The sequence below is a fragment of the Phoenix dactylifera genome, chromosome 18 (assembly GCF_051530095.1).
Source record: "Phoenix dactylifera cultivar Ajwa chromosome 18, Ajwa_hap1_PhDact_Kaust_v1.1, whole genome shotgun sequence".
In the NCBI taxonomy this organism is placed as follows: Eukaryota; Viridiplantae; Streptophyta; class Magnoliopsida; order Arecales; family Arecaceae; genus Phoenix; species Phoenix dactylifera.
In genome coordinates, this window is record NC_143207.1 from 12,490,143 (window position 1) to 12,510,569 (window position 20,427).

General features: G+C 41.0%; 2 protein-coding genes and 1 pseudogene across 4 annotated transcripts; all 3 read left to right on the plus strand.

The window, feature by feature from the left end:
* Positions 1-252: 252 nt before the first annotated feature.
* Positions 253-18,690, plus strand: LOC103718450 (uncharacterized). 2 transcript variants are annotated; one of them, XM_026809021.4, is made up of 4 exons: positions 253-584; positions 1,027-1,938; positions 17,803-17,850; positions 17,932-18,690. In XM_026809021.4, exons 1-4 carry the CDS (start codon positions 390-392, stop codon positions 18,298-18,300), a joined length of 1,524 nt encoding a protein of 507 aa, XP_026664822.4. In that variant the 5' UTR covers positions 253-389; the 3' UTR covers positions 18,301-18,690. The 2 variants fall into 2 exon arrangements, with proteins under 2 accessions (XP_026664822.4, XP_088570149.2); XM_088714023.2 differs by lacking the exons at positions 17,803-17,850; positions 17,932-18,690 and adding an exon at positions 3,165-5,399.
* LOC148699508 (uncharacterized) lies at positions 6,954-7,692 on the plus strand (annotated as a pseudogene).
* Positions 7,750-14,375, plus strand: LOC120108061 (uncharacterized). 2 transcript variants are annotated; one of them, XM_088714024.2, is made up of 4 exons: positions 7,750-11,418; positions 11,503-11,636; positions 11,725-11,800; positions 11,893-14,375. In XM_088714024.2, the coding sequence occupies exons 1-4, from the start codon at positions 10,611-10,613 to the stop codon at positions 11,940-11,942; spliced, it is 1,068 nt and encodes a 355-aa protein (XP_088570150.2). In that variant the 5' UTR covers positions 7,750-10,610; the 3' UTR covers positions 11,943-14,375. The 2 variants fall into 2 exon arrangements, with proteins under 2 accessions (XP_088570150.2, XP_088570151.2); XM_088714025.2 differs by having other exon boundaries at positions 7,750-11,397.
* Positions 18,691-20,427: the final 1,737 nt, after the last annotated feature.

Genomic DNA, 20,427 nt, shown 5'->3' on the forward strand with positions numbered 1-20,427 from the left:
GATTCCTCCATCAAAATGGCTCCTCGCATCAACTTCCATGCACTGGTAGCATCAAATGCACCCACTATCTTTTCTTAACCATCTGGCCTGTTAGCATTCAGGTCAGCCACGTCATCTAATTTTCCAGTGTTTTCCCAAAAAGAAGCTGTGGTTTTGGTTACTTAATTAGTTGATGAGGTACAATTTATATTCCCCTCATTTTTTTTTGGATAAGCTATTTATTTATTTATTTAACTTATTTTCGCTCCGAAGCCGTGCGAGGGAGAGCTTGAGCGGGGGAGGGAGGACGAGAGCGCATGGAGAGCAAACCCTAGTTCTCGAATCAGGCGACAGAGGGCGGCGAGGCGGCGGGGGATCGATCGGAGGGGGAGTGAGGTCCGTTGGATCGGATGGCGTCGGAGGACGGGCGGAGCGAGAGCAGCAACTACACGTCGGAGGACGAGGGCATCGAGGACTACCGGCGGGGCGGGTACCACGCCGTCCGCGTCGGCGATTCCTTCAAGCAAGGGGCCTACGTCGTCCAGTCCAAGCTCGGCTGGGGCCACTTCTCTACCGTCTGGCTCGCCTGGGACACTGTCCACTCCGTAAGATCCCTAAAACCCTCGGATTCTCTCCGTAGAAGCTGAATCCATCTCTTCTTTTCTCGCTGTTTATAGACAGAGTCCTATTAATCTGATCATTTTCTCCTAAAGAAAGGAAGATCGTTTTTTTTTTTTTTTGTTTAAAGTTTTTTCTCAAAAGTCGAAGAAGTAATGGTTGAAGACTTGATCTTGTTTCGATTATTTAGCTCTTTTGCTGTAAGAGCTGATGAGGATTGATAAAAAGTACGAAAACCCATTTGTTTCCGAGATCAAAAATGGAAAAAAATGGTCTAAAAGTTTGATCTTAACTCATGGCTGCAACTCTTTGTATTTGCAATATGATGACCTTGATAAAGGCCTGATCTTTCTATATGTAATCTGTCTCATATGTTGCTTGAACATGGAGGAACTAGAATCAAAATCTGATTTTGCTTTGGTGTTATAGCGGTATGTGGCACTGAAGGTGCAGAAAAGTGCGCAGCACTACACGGAGGCTGCAATGGACGAGATAAAGATCTTGAAACAGATTGCCGAGGGGGATCCGGACAACAAGCGATGTGTTGTGAAGCTGCTCGATCACTTCAAGCATTCAGGACCTAATGGACACCATGTGTGCATGGTGTTTGAGTTTCTCGGGGACAACCTCCTCACTCTCATTAAGTACACCGACTACCGGGGTGTTCCCCTTTCCATGGTGAAAGAGATCTGCCGCCATATTCTTGTGGGCCTTGACTACCTCCACCATGATCTACAGATCATCCACACTGACCTTAAGCCCGAGAACGTTCTCCTGGTATCCAGCATTGACCCTTCCAGGGACCCGCGTCAGTCCACTACTCCCCCCTTTATCCCTGCTGCGAAGTCCAATGACCTGCCACCCAAGTCCCCTGCCCCTGTTAATGGGGACCTTACTCGGAATCAGAAGAAAAAGATGAAGCGGAAAGCAAAGCGAGCAGCTGCCGCAACATCAGGAAGTGCCATGGCTACGGCTGCTGCAGATGCTGATGGGGTGCAGGATTCATCTGCACCAAATGATGATGGTGATGGTGATGGTGGTGTTGAAGTGCAAAAGGGAGCAGTGCATGGGCATAGGAGAGGGAGCAGGAACACGAGGAAGAAGTTGGTGATGGAGGCTGACTTACAGTGCAAGCTGGTGGACTTTGGGAATGCTTGTTGGACATACAAGCAGTTCACAAGTGATATACAGACAAGGCAGTATCGTTGCCCTGAGGTGCTTCTTGGGTCCAAGTATTCGACACCTGCTGATATGTGGTCATTTGCCTGCATTTGCTTTGAGCTTGCGACAGGGGATGTGCTCTTTGATCCACATAGTGGGGACAATTTTGACCGGGATGAGGTAAAAGACATGAAATTGGTACCTTTTGATTTAGAGTTTTTCTTTCCTTATTTATTTACATTTTGGTTATCAATGGTGTTAAATCATATTTGATACTTAAAAGTTTAGTGGTGCTTGAATTAATGCTACCCAGAGCTGCTCTCCTGTCAGTTCTAATTGCTTAAGTACCTTTGCCTGTATTCACAGCTGAGATAAATCTTTCTTAAACCTAATGGAATAACATGTGTGAAAATAATTTTATACATTCACATTACATCATTCTGTCTACTGTAATATACATTGCACAATACATGCAACCAAAACTGGAATCAACCTAGGTAACTCATCTTTCTGTTGCCTAGAGTCACTTATGTTGTAGGCTGTGCTGGTAGTAAGGTGATATTTTTAAATTGCGGCAATGAAGTTTCTACGAGGCTTATCTGCAATTTTTTGTAGGAGAAACTATATCACATACATGTGGTTGTCATATGGTGACAATTAAACACAGGTTCAGGTTCAAAGGCAAAACTTTGTCCACCTATAATTTAACTATGGCATTTTTTACGTGAATAATCACTCCATTATTCCTGCCAATCATGTAATATAACTTTATTTTCATACACTCCCTAGAATATCTAGTTTATTTTTTAGAACACACGTGAATTTAAGGGTATCCTTCAAAAGGTTCCTGCTATGAGCTGCATTTCTGATGTCATCAAGCAGAGGAAAGATCATCTTACAGAAACCCATCATTAGTTCAGAATATGTTATAATTCAGTCTTTAGAGCGTAAATTCGGTGAAATTAAATGAATATTGCTCTGATTTTATCAGAAGCAGGCCTCTCTTTTGCAAATATTGGGAACGTCTGACCTATGTACTCAACGTTTCACCTGGAGTGAGCTAATGAATTAGATGGTCTATCATATAGTACTTGTTTACTAGTAAACTGGATTTCAGATTGGATACTGTGAAGTCTGGTTTATCAAACAAACGATATACTTAGTTCTTTTTTAGTTCAAGATGGAAACTTAAAGTCCTTATCTAATACTAAGTTTTCTAATGCAGTTTCAAATTCACGATTCTGGCATCATGTGCTTATTTTAATGGTCCAATATTTCAATACTTCGGACCTCTTTTAGTTTTTCAATTTCTTCTTTTGCTTGTTTCTTGTCTAACAACTTTGCATGTGAGTAGGTATCTTGTTTTCATCTCAGCTGCATTATAATACAGAAAATTGATTTTGCAGGATTTGAGATCTGAACCTATGTTTTGCCTTGATATGCTTCACCACCTTGTAAAATTGGAAGTATGTGAATCTCATTGTAATTACTGCCAAAGGTTAATAGATGGAAGATTATTTTCTCCTCTCCCAATTGGTGGCAGCCTTCTGGTTCTCCCTTTTTCTATTAGTGGAATCCTCCTAGGCATATATGTCTTCTAATAATATCTTCTCAAATAAGATCCATTTCCATTATTTTCATGACATTGTCTGGGGTTAGATTCTCAAAAAACTACCATGTGAAAATGCACCTTTGCATCAATATCTTTTTAAATCTAATTCTCCAAATATTTCTCAAGGAAGGTTTTAATAATTTGACATTATATCTCCAAACAAAAAAAAAGTCTATCTGTATTTGATAATTCCTCTTCCTCTCATTAATTTAAATCAGTTTTTCATTGTAAAAGCTGTCTCCCTATTATGGTCAGCCTCTTAATTTCTATTCTTTTCTTGTTGAGGATGTTTTTCTTTCTAATTCCTTTCAGCCCCTTGTGTCTACCATACCTTGCTAAGTTTCTGTTTCCTTGTCTGGAGGAATTCTATTGGGGTTTCTACAGTTGCATATGAGTGATTATCTCTTATACAAACATCTTTTGTTGTGTCATGTACTACTATCTTTTTTTTTGACTTCAACAGAATTTGAAAGATTAAACTGGACGATCTAGCAACCAATAAGTCAAAATGTATAGATTTTGTTAGCACCAAATGATCCATAATGGAGCCATTGTATGTCCCCTACATCTTCCCTTCCACAACTTCTCTCTCCATTTGTTCCTTTACAGGAATTACAGAGAAAGTTGATTAAGAGAGAGGCAATGTAATTTAGTGGCAAGCAGGCTGTACTGGTTAAAAACTTCTTAGTAATTATGCTTCTCAATTCTTTATACCAACTACAAACAGCCTCTTGCCAATTGTTTCCATGTCATGGAACCACCTCAAAGCAACTCTGACCTAGCAGATAGTTATACATCACCTTTATGCATCATTAAATACTGAAAAGATAATTGTAGAAAAAGCAATGCAAATTATAGTATAGTTAAAGTTAGCATTAGCCCCTTTATAGAAGGTTTTCATTTTTAGCTCAGCTTCTTCATCTTTGAATAATTCAGAGTATTAACATGTCTTAGTACTGCCCTAGGAGTAGCTGTTGATATCCCCTGTTATGGAGAGTCATAATAACAAGATGTATGGACTAATTGATTTCTTGTACATTCTGGCGGTTAAAAAGTGAAATGTCTATTTGTTTGGAGGAAAATGACAATCTTGTTTAATGCTTATGCTTATTTCTAAAGGATGCAACCTTGATTATGTGTTTACAGTCAGGTACTTTCAAGTTTGACATGTAATGTGCTCTTTATAGTTTCAGAAGAGAATCCTAGATATTCCCTAACCACTCATTAAACTGATAAATGGCACATCCCTTATTCATGTTTAGAATCATAACATGTATGCGTCATTTTAAAGGAGACATAGATTAAAATTTCAGGTTATGTTGATTTTTCAAGACCGACAAACGGTTTTCACCTCAATCATTAGATGATGCTTTTGCTTATGTTAACATTGCATAGTTATCAGTTTAGGACAATCAAAGAGAAAAATGAGCTTTCAATAAATAATTCTAGGAGTAAAGAGTAGGAACAAGCGATACTTTGCATCAATAATAAATCTAAAATACATCATTCCTCTGTTAGAGGTCTCCTCTTATACTTTAACAAGACCAAGTTTTTCCTGACATATGAGTCCCAATGTTACTTAGACACTTGGCATGGGTGCCAAGTGGCAAGTGTCCTCAAGTGTCAAACGCAGCAACCTCAAAAAATCAAGGCATGGGAACATGGTATGTATTTACATCTAATATTATATGTATAGAGAGAATATTTGTATCTGTTTGCATATGTATGTATGTATGAATGTAGTGTCTCTGGGTCTTTTGACGCTTATTCAAAAAAAAAAAGAGATTTGGAATTATAGATGCTAATTAATTATAGAAGTTAATTGAAAATTAAACTAGTGGAATAGCCATGTTGTTTAATTTATTTTTTATTTTCGTTCAAGATATGTAGAGATATTGAAAATGATAACTAACCATGTTATTTTTATATTAAAAACATAATACAATTGCTTAAAGTGTTCATATAACTAAGATAACTTTATATTATAAATAATAAAGAGACTTTGCTTTAAGTGTTTACAAAAGAAAAATAAGGACACTTCACTCAAAGAGTCCAACAATTAAAACTAATAGTCCCTACATGATACTCCCAAAAAAGTTCAAGTATTGGACACTTATGTCTAACGTCAATAGGACACTTCAAGGTGAAGAGTTCAGCCATATCGTGTTGTGTCTAGCTTTGTTCCAGTGTCTAAAAGTGTCGACCAAGGTCCGCGGAACCGGTACTGGACACCATACCGCTTCTTCGACAGTACGAGTCGGTACGGGCCGTGCCGGGTCTGTACTGATGGAGGAGACGACACGTAGATCAGAGGAGAGAGAGAGAGAGAAGGGGGAGAGAAGGAGGGAGGCCGGTGGCGGGTAGTGGATGTGGCCTCGCTCCCATGGCCTCTGCCGACCTCCGGCCCTCTCCCTCTCCCTTTCTCCCCCGCTCGCTCTCTCTTTCCTTTTTCTTCTCCAGCTTCGGCAACAAGTTTCGTTTCCATTGCCGGAACCATACCAGTGAGCCCACGGTATGGAGCGGAATGGAATGGGACGGTTCCGCCGATCCTGTTTCACATTTTCAAATAGCTTAAAAATGGAGTGTTTAGGTAACTTGGATGAGTCCTCAAGAACAGACATACAGCACACCAACAATATTTGGTGCCCTATTGGCTCAATTTTGTGTTTTGGAGTGTCTACAAGGATTGTTTGGTTTTTAGAGGTTATGACGTAAGTTATTTATTCCTTCATTTGTTTTTATGCTATGCCATGGGATGCATGGTTTGTTGAATTGCGCCGAACCGGCCAGTTCCGGGCGTACTGAATTGGACCGGTTGGTTATTGGCATGGTTCAGTCCACCGGTTCGAAATGGAGGGAGAGGGAGAGGTTGAAGTTTGCCGACTTTAGTTGGAAATCTTTCAAAGAATTTAGGGCTTGGCCCTGTTTTGTTTCAATATAGGGGCGACCCCCTGCGAACAAGATAAGGGCTTTCGAGCCCTCTCTCTCTCCCTCCCTTTCTTGGTCCCTCTCCCTCTCCCTCCCTTCCTCTCCCTCTCCCTCTCCCTCTCCCTCCATCTATTTCTTTCTCTCTTCCTCTATCTCCTCCCTCTCCCCCCTTTCTCTGGCTCTCTCTTTGTCGGTACACCTCGGAATGGTATGGTATGGACCCGTACCATGCCAAACCAGTCATTGGCCGGTATGCCCTCCGGTTTTGGTTCAATAAATCTTGATGGAAAGCTTATTTTAAGTTTTGTTGTAAGAATCTTTTCTTATTAAGTCGTGTTATGTGCAATTCAGATTGATTTCTAACTAGAGGTGGGCATTGGGCCGGGCCGCAGCACGAAGCGGGCCATGCCTGGCACGGCCTGCTTGCTACAGTAATGGGCCGTGCTAGGCACGGCTCATAAAAGGGGGCCGGGCTGGGTTAGGGATTTTTGGCCCGCGGGCCGAGCCTGGCACGGCTCATAAGGGCCTGGGCTGGCACAATTCGTGGGCCAAGCACGGCACGGCCCGCGGGCCTAGGGCACATGCTCCCATTTATATTCCCACGCTTCCCCACTTCGTCGTCCATCGGAACAAGCTAGAGACGAAAGAGATTTAGAGAGAGAGAGAAGGGGGGGAAGATGAAGCTGGTTTGGTGCCCGGAAACGGCCTCCAAGGCGTACATCGGCGCCGTAAAAGCCTTAGCCAACCGTGAGCTCGAGGAGACCAACGTGGCGGAGCTGGTAGCCGCCATGGCCGGTGGGTGGAAGGCTCAGCTCATCGTGGAGGCCTGGGATCACGGCGACGGGGCAGCCACGAGCCTCGGCCTCGAGGCTGCCGCCAGGCACACGCGGGGGCGGCATGTGTGTGTAGTCCCGGACGAGCGGTCGGTGGCCGAGTACGTGGAGGTGATGCGAAGAGCGGGGCTGCCGGCTGTGGAGCCGGCGGTGGTGGTTGGGGAGGCGGAGGAGGTGATGGGGGAGATGCAGGGGGTGGACTTCATGGTGGTGGACTGGCGGCGGAGGGATGCGGTGAAGGTATTGCGGGCGGCGAGGGCGGGGCCGAGGGCGGGGCCGAGGGGGATGGTGGTGGTGAGGAAGGGCGCCGGGAGGATGCGGAGCGGGGCGGCGGCGATGGCGGCAGGGACGAGGCTGGTGAAGTCGGCGTTCTTGCCGATAGGGAGGGGGTTGGAGGTGCTGCATCTTGGCGTGGGGAAGGGGCCGAGCTTGGGCAGTGGTTGTGGCCCGGTGGATAAAACATATGGATCGCGACACCGGCAAGGAGCATGTGTTCCGGCGTTGATTCGTGTCAGGCATGGCCCGTCTCGTGCCTGGCACGGCCCGTGCCGGGCCCGACATGGCCCGTCTCGTGCATGGCACGGCCCGTGCCGGGCCCGGCATGGCCCGTGCCGGGCCCGGCATGGCCCGCCACCCCACGAGCCTAGAGCTGTGTCGGGCTTAGCCTTTAGGTTAAGCAGGCCGTGCCAGGCACGATCCGTTTAGTAACAAGCCGGGCCAGGCACGGCCCGGCCCGACCCAGGCCCGATGCCCATCTCTATTTCTAACTTCATGTCATATAACTTAAATCACATTAATGAGTCATGGACAAATCATAGGGGATAAATGTTACGTGATTTTGAATGTAATTTGGCGAAAGACAGTGTTTGTTGGTTGAGGGCAAAGATGTATTAAAAGATAGGTTTATGGGTTTGTCTTGTCTTGTATTTCACAAGTATAGAAGTACTTCCTATTGAAGTGTCCATATGATCGAATGAGATTTGTAGTGCACAAATACTACTTGCATCGCAATCAAGAAGTCCTACATGTATCAATGAATTTATATATGGAACCTAGCTCGACTAGTTTAGGTTTGTTTATGAAGGTCCAAAATCGGCCTCTCTCGCAGGAGGTGCTTATTTGTAATTGAGGTCTTATCTACTAGTTGGAGGTGAAAAAAATCTTTAAATCAAGGACCAAATGAAAATTCACTGATATGAGATGGTTTCTTTCTCATTCAATCTTCAAATAAATGATCTCTCTTCCCACAAATGGTTGGCTTTTTGGGAATATTGTTGACCTATAGATTTTTCAGAGAATACATGGGGTCTAAACATGAATATATTTTTTTAGGTGTCAAATGGGTTTACCCCAAATTTTGCCATTTTCTTGAGATACAAATTTGCAATTATTTCACACAATCTAGCTTAACATGATGAGGGTGTGTTTGGTGTTGTTAACAAAAGCATTTCTAGAACTTTTACAATAAAAAATTGCCTTTCGGGACAAGGATGTGTATGGTAACCTTCTATAAGTACTACTCACATAAACAGAAGTAAAAAGCTGCTTTAGAAGAAGTTAGGAAATCTAGTCAAAAAGCTGCCTTACATAAGAATAGTTGTCTTGCACATGCACATGATTAGGTCAATTTAAATTTAATTTGCTTGCGTGAACTCAATCCAAACCAAACATATGGTTTTATGGGCATTTTTTTAATTGCTTAATACCATGGACTACCGTACCGGTCCGGAACTAGACCGGTACCGGAACCATGTTATTTCCGGTATCTCCTAGTTTTTTTAGCAGAACCGACCGGTACGGAGCCCGTACAGGTCGGTACCGGCCTCGTACTGGTGCGAACCGGTACGATTTTTTTTTTTAATGAACCACAGCACGAGGCGCTGTGGTTTTTGAAACCACTGCGCCGCGCTGTGGTTTCCCAAACGGGCCACTTCTTTTAAAAAAAAAGCTGTGGTCTGTCGGCCACAGCTTTTTTTGATGGGAAAGAAAGAAGTGGTCGAGGCAAGAAAAGAGGTGGCCTCTCGGCCACTTCTTTTTTTTAGTTTTTTTTTTAAAAAAGAAGTGGCCGAGAGGCCACTTCTTTCTTTTCACAACACAAAAGAAGTGGCCTCTCGGCCACTTCTGTTTCAGCCTTTTCAAAATAAATCTTGATGGCCGAGCCCGAGAAAGATTGGCCTGTTTGCACCTCGCCTTCCTCCTCACTCGTTCGGTTATAAGAACCGAACGAGAGGCTCTGTCCAGAGTAACTCAAATCGAGAGCATTCAGAGAGATTGACTTGTCCAGAGTAACTCAAATTCAGTGAGCCTCTGAAGAGTAATCAGAGACGGAAATATTTGAGAGATAGCCCACAAATTGAGGAGGAGGTCCTACCCAAAAAATCTAGCAAAGACTATTTAAGGTGCGATTTTTTTGTCCTATGTTATTTCATTAATTTTGTTAATAAGTAACTTAAAAAAAATAGTTTATAAATTACTTAAAAAATAAGATAATGCGAAAATTTACTTTATTTGCTTAATTTTTTGATAAGTTGTACATTTATGATAGAAATGGAGCCATCAAGATAAACGAACCCTACAAAGCGTGATATTGGCTGGTCTTATGGGCGAAAACTTGGAAGAGAGGGGCAACGACACCAATTTCAATGCAACTTTTGCGACAAGATTTTTAAGGGAGGAGGGGTAACCAGGTTGAAGCAACACTTAGCCAGAAATTCCGGTGAGGTTGCTACGTGCCCGAATTGTTCTAGCGAGATTCGTGTGCTGATGAGGCAGAATCTTGCTAAGGTCAAAGAAGCAAAGGAGATGGCTTCCAAGAAGAGAGCCGAGGTCGATCGCCGAGCGGCAGAGCTATCTTCCTATCACTCTAGGGAGCCAGAGGAGGTTGAGGATCTAGATGAGGAGGAGGCAGATATTCAGGCGGCCATGCATGCAAGCCTGGATGATTAGTGGCAGCAGGAGGAGGTGGCCAGACATAGGGCTTGATTTGGGCCCTCTGCATACGAGTCGGGCGGCGGTTCTGGGAGCACTAGACAAGATCCAGAGTTCTTGAGGACAACTTCAGTCAGGGAGGGCGTCGGCAAAGAACGTGGCCGGTTGCATCTATGCTGGGTAGTTTTGGTAGCCGAAAGAAGTCATCTAGAGAAATTCCATAAGGAGCGACAATTCATGATGTAGATCCGCATGCTCTCCTCAGCAGAGATTCAAGGCAGCAGAGGGTAGACACAATGTGGATGAAGGATAAGAAGAAAACTATATGGCGAGCTATTGGATTCTGGTTTCACTTCAGCTACATCCCAGCGAATGTGGCAGACAATACATACTACAGGTCTGCCATTGCCGCCATACAAGCTGCCGGTCCCGGTGTAGTTCCTTCAGGCCCGAAGGACATATACGGTGAGCTTCTTGACAACAATAAGGAGGAGCTGGAGAATTGGATTGACTCCTACAAGAGCAAGTGATCCATATATGGACTAACCATCATGTGCGATGGTTGGACCGGTCCGATCAGGTGGAGCATCATCAACTTTCTGACATACTGTGATGCGAAGACCTTCTTCCACAAGTCGGTTGATGCTTCGGCTTATGTGCACAACACCACGTACATGCTGAAACTTATGGAGGATGTGATTGATCTGGTAGGAGAGGAGAATGTCGTGCTGGTCGTCACTGATAATGGGCCGCAATATAAGGTTGCCGGGCAGGTCTTGATGGAGCGGCGACCACATATTTTCTGGACCCCATGTGCTGCGCATTGTATCGATCTCATGTTGATGGACATTGGAAAGATCCGTAGGGTGCAACAAACGATGGAGACAGCCCAATGCATTACCAGGTATATTTATAGCCATAACTGGATCCTTTCACTGATGAGAAAGTATGCAGGAGGAGAGATTCTGAGACCAGAAGTCGCACGGTTTGCTACCAACTTCATCGCACTTGATAGCATACTTGAGAAGAGAGGAGTCCTACATCAGATGTTTGCCAGTCCCGAATGGTATGATAGTAGATATTCTTATGCCGGCACTGAAGGGAGCAAGATAAAAGACTTGGTGACGAGACAGCCATTCTGGCAGCGGGCTAATACAATAGTCAAGGCTATCAAACCATTATATGAAGTGCTGCGGGCCGTAGATAGCGAGATCTATCCCCAGATGGGGTTTTTATATCACATGATGGTCAAGACAAAGGATCAGATTATGGAGGCAGATCCAGCACATGGCCGGTCGTACATCAACATCATTGAGCAATGGTGGGGAGCGCAAATGGGTAAGAAATTGCATCTAGCGGGTAAGCTAAGATATAATTATAGTGACAATTATAGTGATGGATGTAATTATATAATTATGCTAAGATAGTCTCGTATATGTGCAGCATACTACCTAAACCCCCGGTTTCAGTACAACATAGATGGAATTGGTATGGATGAAACACTTCTGGATGCTTTGCGTAATGTGATTTACAAGATGGAGCATGATTCAGAAAAAGCGGCCTTATGTCTTGAAGAGGTAATTATGATTTAGTAATTACCAGCATCTGTAAGTATATCGGCATCTTCAATTATTAACATGGCTTTCTTATGCTTATTTTTCACAGAGCAAATTATTTAGAGAGGGCAGCTACAATTTTGGCCAACGAGCGGCTGTCGTCAACAAACATAATATGAATCCAGGTATGTGACACATCAGGAAAACATTCACCTGGTGTTACTTAGTTACTATTATGAAACTATCATATATGTAATTTTCATAAACATTTTTGCAGCTGAATGGTGGGTGCATTTTGGCGGATCCGCGAGAAATCTAAGCGGATAGCTATCCGGATCCTCTCCCAAACAGTCTCCTCTAGTGGCTGTGAGCGCAATTGGTCCACCTTCGCCCTTATCCATAGCAAACAAAGAAACCGTTTGACGCAAAAACGCCTCAACGACCTTGTTTATGTGCATTACAATTTGCGGTTGAGGCTAAAGTGCATCCAGGAGGAAGCGGAGCTCAAGTATACATATCCGATTTACGGACCTTCACCGCTGATGACGATGATCCACTACTCGGCTGGCTTGTAGGCCAGCAGCAGGAGCCCGAGCTTGACGAGCCAGGATCGCCTCCACGATCAGCTAGCTTCATAGCCACCGAAGCTACGGTCGATCCAGAGCAATGGGCTGAGCGCAATATTCCACGCACTCCTAGAGTTGATCAGCCGCAGGGACAGGGGAGCCAGTCACCACATGATTGGTACGAGACACCCTCCGAGAGAACTGATCGAGAGATGCTTGGCAGACAAGGGCGACATAGCCAAACAAAGAGGGCCAGGAAAGGCAAACAAAGGGTCCCAATGGAGAGTATCGAGGAAGAGACTTGGACTAGCAGCGATGAAGGTTCTGGTGGTGATGGATCTTCTAGCCATGGAGGGAGCGGAGGACAATATGGTACTCATGAGACATAGCCGGAGGGTGGTCTTTATTTCACCGGTGAGTCCCAATTTACGGATGCTACACAGGATACGGACCACGGTCGACCACCTGATAGATTTCGTGAGGATATCATTGGATATAGAAGACGGGCTCGAGGTCGTTCAGGAAGACAGGATACGACTGTAAATCCGACAGCATACGGATACGGATTCTATTATCCACAGCTTTAGCCTGACGAATATGGATATGGTGCATTGGATTTTACTTCCGCTATATTTGGATGGGCTCCTACACAATCAGAGGACACCTCTCAGAGCCAGAGCGTGAGCGAGAGATCTGACAGTTCTTATAACCTGGCGCGCGTTCCTTCTGATTGGGTTGATTTGCCTCCTCCTGATTATACTTATGATCCGGATATCTACGAGAGGCATCGGCACTCGTTCCGATTTTAGATATCCAAGAGTGCTTTAAATGTATGTAAATGATTCTATTTTAATTTGAAGATATTTTATGTGTATTATTTTATCATTTGGAACGGGAGAAAAACATAACATGCATCATCTATGTTTCAAATTTCAACCCTAAATTTAAACATAAAAACATCAAAAATCATGAAAAAAGCAATAAAAAAACATCAATCTTCACTTAATTTAAGATCCAACAGAGACAACATTTTTTTTAAGAAAAAATTCAAATTTCTGGCTCGCGGTACTGGCCCGGCCGGCCACCGGTACGCCGACCGGCACCGATACGGCGGACCTTGCTTAATACAATATCAAGATAGTTCGATTTATATCTATTAGAATTAGACCTATTCTATTGAAACCAAGGTTTCAGATAGCGTTGAAACGGGCCAATATGAATGTACCTGTACCTCTGGCTGGTTTCCAGCACCAGTACAAAGTGTGTTGGTAAGAGATGTAATCATGTACTATGCGCCATTACCTGGTACCATGCCATTCTGGCAAAAAACTGGTGTGAGGTCTAGTACTGGTATTTGAAACCTTGGTTAAGACCAAATAAGTTTAAAACAAATGATTTCACATGTTGTGTTACCTTAAGCTGCATAAGTGAAAGAGTGCTTCTTTCTAAAGCACTTCAATTAAAGCTCTTCATAAAAGAGTACACGCAAACGGTAATGCAAAATAAGCATCATCATTTGCAAATTATTAAATTTAATATCATATTAACAACAATTGCAGTATTAAAAATTAACAAGCATGATAAAAAGGTGAGAAGAGCACAAATAGATGAGGTTATGTATGCAGGATCTGAGATAAACAACACTAAATTTATACATATTCGTCAAACAGGAAATGTTAGCAGCATGGAAAGTTCAACATAAAAATCCACATCCCATATTATTCACAAAGTGCTATCCATCCTCTTACCACCACTTTTAGTTAACTTGATGGAGTTAGAAAGTTACAACTTACAAGTATATGGACTGGGGAAGAATCTATTTTACAATTTCTATTAATGCTTCTATTCTAGCACTCTTGAAGAAGGTTACAAATACATCGGCAGCATTCAATTTCTATGAATGATTCTACTGTAGCTCTTTAATTGCTCATATTAAAGCATATGAAGTGAAGGCTATTTGTTAGTAAGATGTACTTTGATAGATATAGGTTTTACTTAAGATAAAATGGTGAAAAAAAGAAAAAAACTGAAAGAAACTTCAACATATGAACTTATTAGTGACTTCATATCACGCTTAGAGTGAAGTATTCAAGCTAGTGTAAAATATGTTATCACTGTCAATGTCAAGGCCTGGTATGAATGGAACTTTGCAGCTTGGACAATCATGGTGCGATCCATTTGTCGCTTTACTTGATGTCCATGCTTTAAGTGACTTCTTAGTGACTAGTAGAAGTCTCCTTTTTTCTTATTATAGGATCCTTTGTAAGTCTTGGAAACCAACAACGTGTGTTTTAAGATTTCTATCACTTTTATTCCGCTCGAAGATTCTCTGTTCCCAATCCAGAAGGGATATGCCTTACAGTTTTCATTTTGCTTCTCTGAAATAACTGACAATGAGTTCTGCTGCCTTTAGGGCATGACTAGAACGACAAATATATGTAACCATAAACAAAACAACTGGGTAGGAATTTTCCAAGTTTCCATAGCATTGAAGGTTTAGAATGCATATCATCTTTGGAAATAAGCATGCACGTCACAAGTTACTCAAGAGTGCTACAGGTTCTGTTCTATTATTAGGCAGACATAATGATCAGAATGATTTCAAGCTATTTAAAGCTTTTGTTGTGTTGAATATATATGCCACATGCAAATCTAGGATTTACGTTGAAACTGTTAGATTGAATAAGTTTTGTTCTCTCCGAGTCGACTCACATAGGATAACAAGGGTCAGAATTTGAACCGGCAGAATGCATCTGTTTGTAGATTTATTGTCAAAGAAATGATTTAAAATCCTATTTATTGGCATTTATGATATAAAATACAATAAATGAGAAAAAATCCTAACATTTCCATGTTGTCCTAAAATCTACCTCTGCACATGTATTTCAATAATGACGTGCATATGCAGTCCAATCCCAAGAAATCATAAGAGGATCTGAGCAGGTTTTTGTAGTGAGAGTTCTAGGGTTGAGATTGTTGGAGGGAGGAGATGGAGTCAGAAAGAGGGTATGAGAACTGGTTTTTATAAAGGAAAAAAAGGATGACCTGCCACTTTTTTTCATTACCCTTTCAAAAGAGTCATTCAATCTGTACCAAAAAAAAGAGTCATTTAAAGAAGACATGAAAGATGAAAACAAATTTATTAGCTGGCTACTTCATGCTAGTTTCTTTCGTTGCAGCTCGGTGGTAAGGATGAAAGAAATATCTGAGGATATTTCTATTACTCATATAGTCTATTACTCTTTTGTGTTTGTGTTTAATTTTTTATTTTTTATTTTGGAGGTATGATATTTTATGAGTATTGAGTGTCTGGTGATATCTGAAAGCATAGATCCCTTTTTCTCTTATTAATCATATAGTTTATTTTTCGTGAAATGCTGGTAAAAGGGCATCCAGATGTACAAGGCTCCCGCCAGTTTGGAGTCTGGGGAGGGTTAGATGTATGCAGCCTTTCCCTATGGACGGAAAGACTGTATCTGTGGTTTGATGTTTCAAACCCATGGCACGCATGTTATAATGAAGCAACTTTACTATTGCACCAAGCTCTGCTCTCCATGAAATGCTAGTATAAATCAAAATTAATACTTAACTCTTACCAACATATGTTTACATATAGATCTGTAAAGTTATTTTCTATAATTACCGGTTTTCATATATTTAGCCGACAAAACAGCCCCTTAGAGTTCTAAGGTATTCAAGTGTAAGTGAGCGTCATACATGACATATTTATATGGTGAAAAAAATACACTTGATTATGTATTGGTGCAAAATGCTCTTAATAGCCAATTTTTAAGCAGAGCCTGTGTTGCATATTGCAACATGGCATCAAGGCCTTAGTCAATCATGTGGACGTTGAGTGAAATTTCAGAAGATTTATTTTCCTAGTAAGAAAATTATGTAAGGCTGGGGTTTTGATTATGCCATTACATGAATTAAATGCAAGAAAAACTCTTATTGTTTGTTACATCAATCTCTTGCTGAAGCCTGGGTAGGGTTGACCATATTAAATTGTTGGTCATATTCGTGTCTGGGTCGGGAAACCCAAAATTTTCGTAATATATCCATTTTTAGCTAGGTAGCCTGTAAAGATACAAAGGAGGGAAAAATCACTGTAGAAGCGACCGAGCTCTAGGATGATTGTTACAATCTCTATTGTTCCCTATCTTGCCTATGCTTCTGCCATTGTTTTTACAGCTGAGCTGAATTCTTGCTTTATGTTAATGCCACATTTGTCAGGCCATCTGCTTGACTTTTTATGTAAGAATCAATTGCCACATTTATCTCATTCTTATGTCATCTTTCTCTTTGTGTCTGAGGGTCACTGCTCTCATGTCGCCGCTACTTTTCTGTCAGAGTTCAAACCACATGTTGTCACCCAGTTGCTCATTAGGGACTGCATCTAAGAAAAATGCTCCCCAAAGATGCCCTAGCTGGATTAATTAGTTCTCTTGAGTGATTTTAAAACCATGTTAAACATTTTTTTTTTGAACTAACAGGGGTTATTGATTGTTCACTTAGACACTTGCTATGCCAGTAATTTATATTGTTCACTTGATGCGTAGGTAAAAAACATTCATTTTTGATTTTTTTCTTCTTTTTGACCAGTCTAGAGTGTCTGCATATTTTCCACATACCAACAGATAAACTAGTGGCTGCTAATGTTGTGTTATCAATTTTTTGACATTCCATACAATTTATCATTATCAATCCTAGATGTTACAGTGAAGTGAAAATGTGAAAGGCGAAAGTTAATAGTGATAGTTGCACATTTCCTGCAATAGCTGGTGTTCATTGTTTTGTGATGCTGAAATATTTTATTAGAATTCTCGAGATGAATATTTCCTTTTTTCTTTTATCGATCAAGATTTGCTTTCTCCAAAAATAAGAAGAAACATAATGCTAGGTGTGCTTGAATATCTGATGTTGCATTGTGCTGTTTATATTTCCCATAGATATTATCATGTCCGAACGCCAAACCTGATATTTTTCCAGGTTTCATTAACTTTGACGCGTGTCTCCAAACTTCAAACCTGATATCATCAAGAAACATACTTTTTGGTACTTATAATGATTCAGGCTTGCAAACTAAATTTGCAGCCCATCCAGATCAGAATAAAATCCATGCCTCACATTCCTAGTTAAATGCGGAGCATACAAAGCCCTCAAGAGAGGAGCAGATAAGCTGGTTCTCTGAGCATACGTAACAGCAAATTTTGCAAATTGTTCTATCTTCTATTGCCAGCATAAAAATTTCTATGCTGGTTTCGTGGCATTATAGAAATTTCTGTGCAGACAAGCATTCTACTGTCCTGCATCAATGTTGCCTGCAAACACTATCCCTAGTGCATACAATTCTTTGTTGGATGACTGCATGCTCTTATGCATGTCTAATAGAGATAGCTTTCTCCTAAATTAAGAGGTATGAATTTGCTGCTTGGTACACTGCGCAAACCATCTTCTACTAATGCATGGATATGGTATCTCGATTCTTCCAGGCTTTCTGGAGCAGCTATGATTAGGATGATCTAGATTGACTGTGATGATGTTGTAATAGGGGAGAATCTATACTGGTAATACTTGAGCTATAATTGTTTATCCATTATTCTACTTATGATGTGCAGGACCACTTAGCACTGATGATGGAGCTACTGGGTATGATGCCACGCAAGGTAAAGCCATCTTTACTCCCCACTTAAGTTCATCTATAGAAAGCTTTTTTGTTTACAACTTCACTCAATGCTTGTTGCCAGATCGCCTTGGGCGGCCGGTACTCCCGTGCATTCTTTAACAGGTATGGGGACTTGAGGCACATCCGCCGCTTGAAGTTTTGGCCACTCCACAAAGTGCTCATTGAGAAGTACAACTTCAACGAACGAGATGCAAAAGACATTGCCGACTTCCTTGTCCCTGTATTAGACTTCGTTCCAGAAAAGCGTCCCACAGCTTCTCAGTTGCTTCAGCACCCATGGATTGATGCAGGACCTTTACTACGTGAGCCATGCGTGCCACCCACTGATCAAAGACAGCCATCTGTTTCCGAGAAGCAGAGGAAGGAGAGAGATGAAAAGGAGGAAATGGCAGTGGGATTGGGGAATATGGCTATTGATGGAGCTGCATAGCCAACCAAAGATCCTCAAAGTAGTAGTAGACCAAGCAAGGTAAATCTTACAGCATCTAGGTAGTTAGTCGTTATGATATACGAGCATTCCACCTTCAAAATGAGCTAGTTTTTTTGCCACAGTGCATGTATTCTGGCTGGGAGAATGATAAACCCTCCCAGCTTGAAATGCCTCAAGGATGGGTGTAAAATGGGAAGGCTTAGGTGTTCAATTAGGGTGGGAACAGTGATTGAGGTATATTTATGTGGCGGGATTATAGGGATCGATCCCTGTATGATGAGCTCCCATTTATTCAAATTTCTTCTTGGAATGAACTTGTGCAACACTAATCATCTTTATTTATCTGGAAATTTTCGAATAATAGCTGGTTTATAAAGTCTAATTTGATCATCTGAATAGTTATGTGGTCACCAAGGTGAATGCATACACAGGGAGGCCAATAGTGCTACCGATTATGTGGCTTCTTATGCGGCCCAATATTCCGGAGACATCAACATGATTCTGTATCATCTTCTTTGCATTTTTTGCTTCTTTCTGACTTTATAGGCTATAACTCACACCGGTTATATGTGAGTGGTCGCTGTACCAAAAAAAAAAAAGTTATGTCATTTTATACTCTTGCACATGATTGATGGCTCAGTTTCTTGTATGTTGCCACTAACTTTGAAGTGCACCCCTATTATATTGGGGCACTCCCCATTTGGCAAGGTGTTTGGAGCATCAGAAATTGTCCAAAAAAAAAGTACTTTGAATGATACAGTGATGTTTGGTAAATAATTGGAAACTATTTTAACTTTGCTAAAAAGCTGAAAAAGATTTACTTACGGAAGAATCTCTCCTGAGCTATTTTATAGCAAATGCCAGAAAGTTGATGTGGCTTTAATGAAATTTTTATAGTGACCAAAACTTCCATAAAGAAGTGCCATAAAAATATTATACTATGAAATAATATAGTAATATGTAGTAATAGTAGTAATAATAATAATAATAATAATAATAATAATAATAATAATAATAATAATTGCAATAGTTTATATCAAAATATTTTATTATAATTATTAACTGACATTAGCTATGATATTATGTTATATTATATTATGTTATTACATTATATCATTATAATAACATGTTAATATATTACTATATTATATCGTATCATATTATATTATAATAATATTATACTATGTAATAATATATAATATTATATTTTATTATATTTTATAATACTATTTAGTACCCTTTATTATTATTTTATTATATTAAAAGTATTTTCTCAGTTAGGTTACGTAGTTAGCATTTCTTTTTATTTTTATTTTTTGAAAGCTCCATTTTTTTTTTGCTACAAGTAAAAGCTTTACTTTCAAAAACCCTAAAAGTTGTACTACCAACAACAAACAGAGAAGGGTTTTTAGAAATTTCTTATTTGAGTTCTGATTAAAATATATGCAATGAGTATCTGTCGTTCATGATCTACACTTTGAATGTGTTCCCAGAATTAGATAACAGGAATGAAGTTACAGGTACGAATCATGATGGCAGATCTTGTGGAATCCTTGCTGGGATTGGCCATGCTGGAAAGTTCAGCCCGTTTCTTTTTTTTGGGAGGGTGAGAAATTTTTTTTTTTGGCCAACTAGAAGAAGTTATTAAATGGCATAAGAGCCACCCCAGTTACCCCACTTCCAGCTACTACAACCTCTTTACACTCACCAACAAGAAGGCAAATCAAATGATTGAAGCACAGTCCAAAAGATTAGACATTGCTGTGACAAATGCTGGTGAATGGATCTCACTTCCAAGAAACTTCCTTCCAAGCAATCCGTTTCCATTACTGATCCTAGTTTTGCGGAGACGAATATATACAACGATGGTGAGTTGATTGAGTTGATAAAGGATACACCTTTAATCAGGTTTGATCTTCCAAGCCTGGGACTGGATATTGGAAACTCCATCAGAAGCATCATTTTGTAAGCTTTATCAAAGAAATGAGCTTACGTCGACCGAGTTGGCCAAAGGTGGCATCAATGAGTTAATGCAATTAAAAGCAAATAGTTCTTTGATAATTAAACTGATCGATTCTTGCCAAGACAGAGTTGAGGTCAAGTAGGAATACAATATAAAGTAGCAGG

Excerpts from the sequence above, each read along its gene's own strand:
- LOC103718450 (XM_026809021.4), top strand. The coding sequence starts at position 390 with ATGGCGTCGGAGGACGGGCGGAGCGAGAGCAGCAACTACACGTCGGAG. Across the intron at positions 585-1,026 it reads CCTGGGACACTGTCCACTCC|CGGTATGTGGCACTGAAGGT; the intron begins GTAAGATCCCTA and ends TTGGTGTTATAG. Across the intron at positions 17,851-17,931 it reads TGGGTATGATGCCACGCAAG|ATCGCCTTGGGCGGCCGGTA; the intron begins GTAAAGCCATCT and ends GCTTGTTGCCAG.
- LOC120108061 (XM_088714024.2), top strand. The coding sequence starts at position 10,611 with ATGTGCGATGGTTGGACCGGTCCGATCAGGTGGAGCATCATCAACTTT. Across the intron at positions 11,419-11,502 it reads TAAGAAATTGCATCTAGCGG|CATACTACCTAAACCCCCGG; the intron begins GTAAGCTAAGAT and ends GTATATGTGCAG. Across the intron at positions 11,637-11,724 it reads CGGCCTTATGTCTTGAAGAG|AGCAAATTATTTAGAGAGGG; the intron begins GTAATTATGATT and ends TATTTTTCACAG.